The sequence below is a fragment of the Cetorhinus maximus genome, chromosome 15 (genome assembly GCF_964194155.1).
Source record: "Cetorhinus maximus chromosome 15, sCetMax3.hap1.1, whole genome shotgun sequence".
NCBI classification, from domain to species: domain Eukaryota; kingdom Metazoa; phylum Chordata; class Chondrichthyes; order Lamniformes; family Cetorhinidae; genus Cetorhinus; species Cetorhinus maximus.
The window spans coordinates 44630467-44640992 of record NC_135893.1 but is presented as its reverse complement, the minus strand read 5'-3'; the positions used below and the strand labels follow the sequence as shown (position 1 = coordinate 44640992).

Genomic DNA, 10526 nt, shown 5'->3' with positions numbered 1-10526 from the left:
CACTCTGGACGAATTATAGTGGCTAGGGCCTTATGAATAATTCAAAAACTCTCAAGTTGTGTAGCAACCAAAGGTCAGGATATAGCAGCTTATCTGCAATTCCTGCATGATGCCTTTAAATAGCATTGACTGAGAGTCATTCATGATGGTTTGCGTCATATTGTTATTAGTGAAGTCAGCAGAGGGCACTCTAGGCAGTCAGACCTTCTATAATTGCAGTGGGGAGTCGAAATTCAGCCCTGCTCACTGACATCACCCTGCTAACACTGCAGCATGTCGGCAGAGCTCAGTAAGCAGGCATGGGTAAAACGTTTACCAAACTGGGACATGGTGTGCTTCACACCAAAAATGTGTGCAAACACTTTGAAGGTCATTTTTAAATCTTAGATGGGAGCACGGAGCCTTTAAAATGGGTGCCAGATGCCTCAAGTTAACTCAATGGTTTAGCATCATTTAATAATCCCTGTAATTTATGCTTTTCGTTTCTACTGAGAGCTTAATTTGTAAAATCAAGGGAATATGAAAAGTTTTTATTAAAAATTAGTAATGGTTGGTGTTTTTTATAATAGTTATTCTTTCAGAAAACATTATTTAATGGTTTTAAATGAATAAATGTTTAGTTTACCTATAAACAATGAATAATTTAGAAATCATATTTTGAAAACTACAAAATATAACCCTTGCTTCATAGTCAGTCGCGTTTTCCAGTGTACAGAAAATAACCTCTGATCTAACAAACATTACTGCTAAAGAAACAAAAATTTTACAATAATTTTTACATTCTGTGCTTGGATGTAGAGGGAAAGAAAGTGAACCTGATTGTGGCTGTTTGCCAGGTAAAAACAAGGGGCAAAAAGGATCAGTTTTAGAAACATAGAAACTAGGAGCAGGAGTAGGCCATTCGGCCCTTCAAGCCTGCTCTGCCATTCATTATGATCATGGCTGATCATCCAACTCAATAGCCTGCTCCCACTTTCTCCCCATACCCTTTGATCCCTTTCGCCCCAAGAGCTATATCAAACTCCTTCTTAAAAACAGTGTTTTGGTCTCAACTACTTTCTGTGGTAACGAATTCCACAGGCTCACCTCTCTTTGGGTGAAGAAATTTCTCCTTATCTCAGTCCTAAATGGTCTACCCCGCATCCTGACTGTGACCCCTGGTTCTGGACTCCCCCCACCATCGGGAACATCTTTCCTGCATCTACCCTGTCTAGACCTGTTGGAATTTTATAGGTTTCTATGAGATCCCCCCTCATTCTTCTGAACTCCAGCGAATATAATCCTAATCGACTCAATCTCTCCTCATATGTCAGTCCCACCACCCCAGGAATCAGTCGGGTAAACCTTCGCTGCACTCCCTCTATGGCAAGTACATCCTTCCTCAGATAAGGTGACCAAAGCTGTACACAATATTCCAGGTGTAGTCTCACCAAGGCCCTGTACAATTGCAGCAAGGCATCCCTGTTCCTGTACTCGAATCCTCTGGCTATGAAGGCCAACATACCATTTGCCTTCTTTACCACCTGCTGCACCTGCATGCTTACCTTCAGCGATTGGTGTACAAGGACACCCAGGTCTCGTTGCACATTCCCCTCTCTCAATTTATAGCCTTTCAGATAATAATCTGCCTTCCTGTTTTTGCTACCAAAATGGATAATCTCACATTTATCCACATTATACTGCATCTGCCTTGCATTTGCCCACTCACTCAGCTTGTCCAAATCACACTGAAGCATCTCTGCATCCTCCTCACAGCTCACCCTCCCACCCAGCTTTGTGTTATCTGCAAATTTGGAGATACTACATTTAATTCCCTCATCTAAATCATTAATATATATTGTGAATAACTGGGGTCCCAGCACTGATCCCTGCGGTACCCCACTAGTCACTGCCTGCCATTCGGAAAAAGACCCGTTTATTCCTACTCTTTGTTTCCTGTCTGCCAACCAGTTTTCTATCCATCTCAATACACTACCCCCAATCCCATGCGTTTTAACTTTACATGCCAACCTCTTATGTGGGACTTTGTCGAAAGCCTTCTGAAAGTCCATATAAACCACATCCACTGGCTCCTCCTCATCAACTCTACTAGTTACATCCTCAAAAAATTCCAGTAGATTTGTCAAGCATGATTCCCCTTTCAAAAATCCATGCTGACTCTATCCGATTCTGCCACTGTTTTCCACGTGCTCAGCTATTAAATCTTTTATAATGGACTCTAGGATTTTCAGCACTACCGACGTTTGAGGAATGTTATTCTGTCATCAAAGGACGCCAGCACAAAATATGAAGCTGGGCTATTTTTCAGGAGCCCATGGCAGCCGCCTAATACCCTTGTACATATTACAGAAGGGTTTAACAACTGTCCAAAGATCCATTGCAGAAACTCATCTGTCCTGAGGAATGGGTTGGCCTCCTCCATTCAGGATTACTTGGTGTATGTGCAGCCTAACCCAATGTAGGGACATTGGAGGCAATAACCAAAAATTTTTTTTAATATATACTTTTTCATTAATATGGAGCTAAGAGCAACAGGAGTGTTTCCACAGTTGGCCTGGGGTGGGTCCCCCTCATTTCTTCTCCCCCCCAACCCCGAGGACTTTCCACAGCACCCTTTCAAAGGAGGCAGCTTTTAGAAATTGCAGTGCGGCAAAGCAGTGACTGCATCGGGCACCTGCAGCTCAGCTCATTTATTTTGATGAGGCCCAAGGAACAATTTTGGGCAGTTATCGTGCTGGCCTCCCCAACACCTGCATCACTTGGTTTGAGCCTGAAAATGGTGGTACAAGAATTTATTCCCCCCAAAATACCAGCATATCAGGACCTGTGATACACCGGCCGATTTTAATCATTTAAATAAAACGCAAGTCATTTAGAATGAGCGAATGAAGGCATGATATTGCTGTACTTTCTTTAATTTAAACAGCCTTTTAGTATAAATGCTGAACAAAAGATACACTTTCTACGATACAATTATTGCATATGCTTAAGATATGTAGACAATAAGGAAAAGTAGTAATAAAACATACTTTTAGAACACTAGTTAAGACACAGAAATGTGATTGTCAGACTTTGGAAGTACAGTATAAGAAATGTTCTTAGCTAACAATATCTCTGTGTGAGCACTTGATAAATGTCTACCATCAAACCAAATTGCAAAACACTACATGCAAATCCTGCAGGTTTTGTGAGTGTGTATTATATATATATATATATATAATATATATGAATTGAGTTTTACAGATCATTCTTGCATTGGTTTATTGCTGGGGAATCTTCTTTTTCCTTGGAACCGGAACTTTTCTCTTTGGTGGATTCAGTTTTTGCCTGGGTGGCATGCCATTGGGGCCATGAGGTGATAAGCTGTTTGGAGCAGCACTTTTAGCTTTCATTTCATCAACAGTAACCTCCAGGGCACTAAATTTTTCAGTCAGATCTCCTAGCCGTTCTTTTAGAGCATTGAACTCATTGAATAGGTCACCAAGTGCCTCTGAAAGAGGTGTTATTCTGAAACAGAATGAAATCATAATATGAAAACCACAAGTGTTTGATTTTAAAAAGATGCACTTCTTGAAAGCACCCTTTTTTTTCACCATTATTTTCTTTCCTGATTTAAGTTTTGCTAAATAAAACATCATTGTTCCCCTTATGAGTTAACAGCTACCCCAATGAAACACCTCGGACTGTCCTGTTTTTAATCTGAATGTTGAAGGTATATGAGACTGGGTCAAATTGGTCCGCTTTCTGATTTCCCCTCCCTCCCTGCGGGGAGGAAATATGCATTCATATCTCTAGTCATGTTACTTGTGCTCCTTTATATTCCTGGACTCAGCTACTCTCCAGCCCAACTTCCCTGAATGAGCTAATCAGACCGTCACTACAATAGTAGGTACCTTTTTACATTTTTAAACCTTGTATCGACTCTGATCTATATATTTATAGATCAGTGGTGTGTTTGCAAATGGTTTTTGATTTTGTCCACAGTATATTTCTTCTATAGTGAATGAATCTGAGTCTCCTAGTTAGTCCTGATCACCTGCATGACATACAGCCTGAGTTTATCTATGACTATCAGTATCTATAGTAACTATAACCATCTATAATTATCAGGTTTTGCATCTGATTTCCTGGTGTTGTAATGGAATGTGTGTCTTCCAAAAAACATCCAAGTATGAGGATGCAACAGGTATTTTTTCTAAATATTCAATAGCAATATTTAAAAACATCATTTTTAATAACAGGTTTTTAACATTGTAATAGTCATCATAATTTACTGCTCATACACATTAAGATATTTGCAGTTACTGCTGATCGGAATGAAAGTGTGATGCTTGCCTGTCTGTTGTGTGTGTGTGGATGTGTAGCAGGAAAGAGAGCAGAAAACATTCTCATCTAGAACTGGACCCAAGGATTATTTTCTTGTCGTATACTTACTGACAATACTGGGATTTTCCATGTGTGACAGAATTATTTGCAAATAGAAATACTATGAAATAAAGACTCACTTGTTCAGCTCCACAAAATAAAGCAGTCTTAAAGGCTGTATTCGTCTCCTGTCTATGTACTTTGGAGATTTGTTTTTAACTCTATTTTAAATGTGACTATGGTTCTGGGTGGTATCTGAGATGTGCACAGCTATTAAATATCTGAGTATGGTCTTGAAAATCAGGATCAACTCTGATTCCTTTATGTTCTTCTGTCAGTAACTTTAGCTTTCCAAAGTTCTGAAATAATGAATAGCCACGTCAACAATGTTCTCTGCTTTCCAATGTTCTGAAGTCATTTGGTAAAATCAATGTTAATTGCTATTTTAAAGCTGCAATCTCTGGTTCTTGTTGCAGCAAAATTCCACCTTTTGCGCCAAATCAAAGCAGGTTGTTTCTGATTGCTGATAGTAGCAACAGCAATTGTATCCAGGATTGTGCCAACGTGGCATAAGTTATTCCAAATTATTCAAAACCAACATGCCTGTTAGCTTTCCAAATATGTGTCAAAACCACACCATTTTTGTTCTAAATTCAGGAACAGATTTGAAATTATTTTTAGCGAAGTATAGGATCCAGAAAGTAACAGTGACACATCCAGATGCAAAATGATGGTTCCAGCTACTGCATTGGAAGTTGCCAAACCAAACATTTAACTGAAATATTTATTCAGTGCAGTTCCAAAATGAGTCCAGCTCAGCAACTGGGTTAAGGTATAGAATCATTGAAAAATGCAATCTCAACTGGAGTTGGCCAGAAAACAGCCAAGTTTGCACTTGTACAGATAATGAATCAGGTCTGATTTTTAATTAGGTGGACAGGAGCCAGTTCACGAGTCGATAACAATCAAACTGACCATAGAATCTGAAACTCAATCCAAGTTTCCTATCCTTACTTCACTCAGATAAATAAAATTAAATTTAGCACTGCTGTGATATCACTAACTCTCTGAAAAGATTCCTCATAGTAATTTAGTCAAGGCAATTAAATCAATCAGCTTAAATCATTGCAGAATACAATAAACATCTATCACCTGGAATAGTCAGGGAGGAAGGACTGGTGGTCATTTGTCAGTATGTCTCTCATCTGAGTCAAAATGTCGAATCTCCAGTTGTCCAGCACCTGCGTCAGATTGGCAACTCCACGCACATTAACTTTATCAGCTACAAAAACAGGGTAAATATTTATAAATTATTCATATTAACTGAATTGCTTTAAAAAAGAAAATTAGTATTATAAAGCATCCTAAGTGAAACAAATCTTTCTGCTATTTGTTTTCATGATTTGATACACCTGAGGAAAGCAATTTGGAGCAGCAATCTTGTCACATTACAGATAGAAGTACAAACAAAATTTCAAATCCTTGCAATCTTTGTTATGCTCTGAGAATTAACCTTTTGAGTGCTAACAGAATATTTTTAGCGTTTTAAAAATAGACAGGGTTTTTAGATAATAAAATATGTTTGTGATTTTACTGATTTTATTTGAGTTTTATATTTCATATTTTAATTTTATTAATCACATTTACAAACATTAAATGACAGATGGCATGTTCTTCAGTGTCTCCAAGTCATCAATTAAAGGCTCATTCACATTGATTATTAAATCTTTCTTGTAGTTAATGAAATTTAAAATATAGCTGTACAGTAAATCAGTTACAAGGGGAAGATTACTTACATCCATCTTTGTAATTCCATTCGCCAGTTTGACCATGTTTTTTGCCGTGTATCACAGGCAGGAGAAACAGGAAAAACACACAGAGTCTGAAAAACATACTGAGTTGAAAAGTAGGAAACTATCCTCGGTGGCAATCCTAAAGCGAGGTGAGAGCAAAAAGGAAACAAACAGACGGTAAGTGTGGCATATATTCAAGTGAAAATAAAACATTACAGAAGTCTAAATGAAAAACTTTTAAAATATCAGACTTTTAAACATACAACACACACTTTAAAATAGAAATAATGTAACATGAAAATACAACTTTTCAAAGTGATGTATATCGCTATGAAAAGTAAATATGACTGCCTACCCTGTGTTGAACTAAGTTGTTACTGGGAAGTCTCTTAGTGCAACAAACACTATGAGATGTTTAATCTGGAATTGATTTGAATCTTTTACTGGAACATGCAGAGATGGTGCCTGCATCACATGTTCAGGGTGTGGAAAAGAGAAAATAAGTACTTAACATCTGGGCAGAGCTAAAAATGTTTCTACCATCTGTTTTAGATTTATTCGGCAACAATAAACATTAACATTTGTTCCTTATTAGATAACATGGACCAATTCTTACAAAAATAAATTGCTTTTACATATTTAAATAAACACCAATTCTAAATGTATGCGCTGTTTTAAAGAATACCCAGAAGTATCTTTCTTGTATAAAATGTAACATACACTGTAAATTAAAAATTAGTGTAATGGGATAAATAGTAGCAAGTGTAACATCTGAAAAGGCTTCTCTTTTTTTTTCAAACTTTACAATTTTAGACTTTGATTGTCATACGATAAACATAGTAGGAAGTTGCACGGTCCCATTACTGTAGTTGTCATATCTTAGAAGTGGATTTGAGGTAGTAAATGTAACCCCACTATTCAAAAAAGGAGGAAGAGAGAAAACAGGGAAATTAGCCTGACATCAGGCATTGGGAATCCATTAAGTAGTGTGAGGACACTTAGAAACTCACAATATGATTCGACAAAGTCAGCCTGGTTTCTTTGTGAGAAGTGACTGGGAAAGAAGATGGTTGATGGGGTGTAATGTGGGGAAATGCGAGGTTATTTACTTTGGTAGGAAGCATAGAAAACATTATTTTGTAAATATTGAGAAACTATTAAATGTTGGTGTTCCGAGGGATTTGGATGTCTTTATGCAAGAAACACAAAATTAACTTATAAGTACAGGAAGCAATTAGGAAGGGGAATTTCATGTTCATTTTTATTAGAAGGCGGTTAAAACATAAGAGAAATGAGGTCTTGCTGCAGTTGTACAGGGGTTTGGTGAGACCACACCTACGATACTGTGTGCAGCTTTAATCTTTGTACCCAAGGAAGGATATATTTGCCTTAGAGAGGGTGCAATGAAGGTTCACTGAACTGACTCCTGGGATGACAGGGCTGTCCCAGGAGAAGAGATTGAGTAGGGTCTATAATTGCTGGAATTGAGAAGAATGAGAAGTGATCTCATTGAAACATATAAATTCTGGGAGAGCTGGACAGAGTAGGTGCTGATGGGATGTTTCCCCTGGCTCAAGAGTCTAGAATTAGGGGACAGAATGTTGAGAAGAGGGGTTGACTGCTTAAGACTAAGGTTAAGAGAAATTTCTTCACTCAGAGGGTGGAGCAATGGCATTTTTTTACACTCCCTTAAGAAATAAAATCCACACAGGGAAAGTGGTTGTACTGTGACCAGCAAGAGGAGTTAAAGATAGTATAAAATAAAAGGCTTAAAGATAAGGTAAGCCTGGGCATTGAGAAGATTATAGAATCCAGCAAAGGATGACCAAGAAATTGATAAAGAAAAATAAACAGAATGGGAGTGAATTAGCTAGAGACTTGAAAACAGATTGTAAAAGCTTCTATTGGTGTGTAAAAAGGAAGAGATTAGAGAAAGTAATCGAGTTCTGATGATAGATCATTGATCTGAAGGCAGGATTTGATATATCGAGAGGTTCCCACAGCCTCCAGCAAAAATGTTATCCCACAGCCAATTAGCATTTGGAAGGGCATTAATTGGCTCAGAAGAGACTTCTGCCCCTTTCGAGGGAGGATGTCCTGCCCCCAAGAGCTGTTAGCCACTCAAATAGCCGGCAGCTCTCTGGTCCCAGGAGAGCCACTGGGAGAGGTGGCCGCTGCTGGAACTACAGCAGCCCCAATGAGGTCATTACTGAAGCCAGATGGAAAGGTAAGTTGGAGGGTGCTCAGCAAAGCCAAGTTAGGAAGCCCAGGTGAGGGGCAAAGTGGGGTAGGAGCTTATGTGCACAGGCTGAGGGGAGGGGAAACCCAAGAAGGGGCTAGACCTTTGGAAGGGGGTCTCCAATGGGTCCAAAGAGCCCGTAAAGAAGGTAGCCCCCTTTCCCATCAATAGCCCGAGGGCTGAGACCTGGTGAGCTTCAACCTGCTGCACCTCCTCTGATGGCTGCAGGAAAAATTGCAGCAGTGCAGCGAGAGGCCTTGAAGTGGCTACTTATGGGTCTCAATTGGCCCAAGGTTGGGTGGACCACCCAACGCCCACTCTATTGCTTGTAAAAATTCAGAGGGGTCAAGGGGGATATGTAGGTGCTGGGAATTATATACAATTTGCCAACTGGGCCCTGTGGAGTGTACAATTCTGCCCATTAATATTGGGCAGAATTTTTCGCTTGGCAATCGGGCGCCGCCTGACCTGCTTCAGCATGAAATAACGCACAATGACTTCGGCCGAGCATGCCAACATCAACGCGCACTCGCGTGATATTTCACTAGGCGGGCGCACGATGAATATGGAGGCACACCTGTCATTAAGTAAGTGGCCATTTAAGACCCTTGAGAGACCAATTGGCTCCCAGTTTTGCGTAGTCTGTGCAATTTTCAGGCCGTCGCACGGGCAAAAGGGGCAGGCAGGCAGGTCACAATTTACAAAACCTCATTCACGGGCGGGATAAGAGGGGTCAGTGGCCTTGTCAATGCGAGTAGTGAGGAGTGCAGGATATCACTTGCTGCTGCTTTCTTCTGTGAACAGAACAGCTTCATCTCACTTCAGAGCTGCATTTAGAGCATTTCCAGGCTTCATTTCTGGATTCATTGGTATCTGCCAGGCCCCCGGAGGATTCAGACTATGTGGACATTTCCAGGTATCAGACAGCCTTCCCTTACCCTGGTAATGGGGATTGTGGTCTCCGCTGGAGGCACCTTCTCTGAGGAGAGAGGGGCAGTAGGGAGAGGAGGCCCGGTGTCTCAATGCAGCTTCCAGGGGAGGGATCTGTGGGAGGAGAGGTGCAGGCACAAGGGGGGCAGGGCCAGCAGGAAGTCCAAGGTGGAAGGGGCTGCAGAAGACGCCACTTTCCTGCTTCCGGGGTTTACAGGCGGCGACGCAGCTACCTCAATATGTCCGAGGTGCAATGCCGAAGGAGGCTCAGCCTCTCAAGGGAGACAGTGACCTCTATTTGTCAGATGATTAGGCCTGAGATCAGCTCCGATTGTGTGGGTGGACACCCCATGCCAGTGGGTCTGAAGTTCACAGTGGCCCTCAGCTTCTATGTCTCTGGTTCTTTCCAGGGCTCAGTGGGGAATCTGTGTGGACTCTCCCAATCAGCCGTCCACAGTTGCGTCAAACTGATGACAGACGCTCTGTTTTGGCATGCATTGACTTTCATTCACTACCAAATGGGCAAGACCAGCCAGGCTGAGTGAGCCAGAGGCTTTGCAGCGATCGCTGGGTTTCCCCACATCCAGGGTGCAATCGACTGCACACATGTGGCCATCAAGGCACCAGCGGGTCAGCCAGGAGCCTTCGTTAACAGGAAGGGATTTCACTCCATGAACGTGCAGATAGTGTGTGACCACAGGATGCAGATTCTACAAGTCTGTGCAAGGTACCCTGGCAGCTCTGATGACACTATATCCTGAGACACTCTCAGGTGCCGAGGCTCTTCAGTTCTCCAGCCCGACTGGATGGATGGTTGCTGGGTGACAAGGGCTATCCCCTCAGAAGGTGGCTTATGACACCTCTCCGCCACCCAAGAACAGAAGCTGAGAAGCGTTACAATACAAGTCATGTCTCCACAAGGACGGGGGAAGAGAGGACCATAGGTCTTCTCAAGATGCGCTTCCAATGCCTGGACCATTCAGTGGGGGGCATTGCAATACTCCCCAGAATGAGTGTCACTGATCGTGGTTGCATGCTGCGCTCTCCACAATCTGGCACTGGCAAGGGGGGACTCACTGGAGGGAGAGATCTTGACACAGCTGAACAGGCCACAGATGATGAATCCGGTAGTGAGTCCGAGGACAAGCACAGTGAGGAGAGCACTGAGGGCATAGACGCTGACTTGGGTAACCTCCAGG

General features: G+C 41.5%; 1 protein-coding gene across 1 annotated transcript; it reads right to left on the bottom strand.

Moving 5' to 3' along the window:
* Positions 1 to 2871: 2871 nt before the first annotated feature.
* LOC144690623 (uncharacterized) lies at positions 2872 to 6629 on the bottom strand. The gene is made up of 4 exons (XM_078558309.1): positions 6514 to 6629; positions 6162 to 6297; positions 5518 to 5647; positions 2872 to 3507 (listed from the first exon to the last, which is right to left on the bottom strand). Exons 2-4 carry the CDS (start codon positions 6256 to 6258, stop codon positions 3261 to 3263), a joined length of 474 nt encoding a protein of 157 aa, XP_078414435.1. The 5' UTR covers positions 6259 to 6297; positions 6514 to 6629; the 3' UTR covers positions 2872 to 3260.
* Between the last annotated feature and the right edge of the window lie 3897 nt (positions 6630 to 10526).

Excerpts from the sequence above, each read along its gene's own strand:
- LOC144690623 (XM_078558309.1), bottom strand. The coding sequence starts at position 6,258 with ATGTTTTTCAGACTCTGTGTGTTTTTCCTGTTTCTCCTGCCTGTGATA. Across the intron at positions 5,648-6,161 it reads ATGGAATTACAAAGATGGAT|CTGATAAAGTTAATGTGCGT; the intron begins GTAAGTAATCTT and ends CTGTTTTTGTAG. Across the intron at positions 3,508-5,517 it reads TTCCTCCCTGACTATTCCAG|AATAACACCTCTTTCAGAGG; the intron begins GTGATAGATGTT and ends ATTCTGTTTCAG.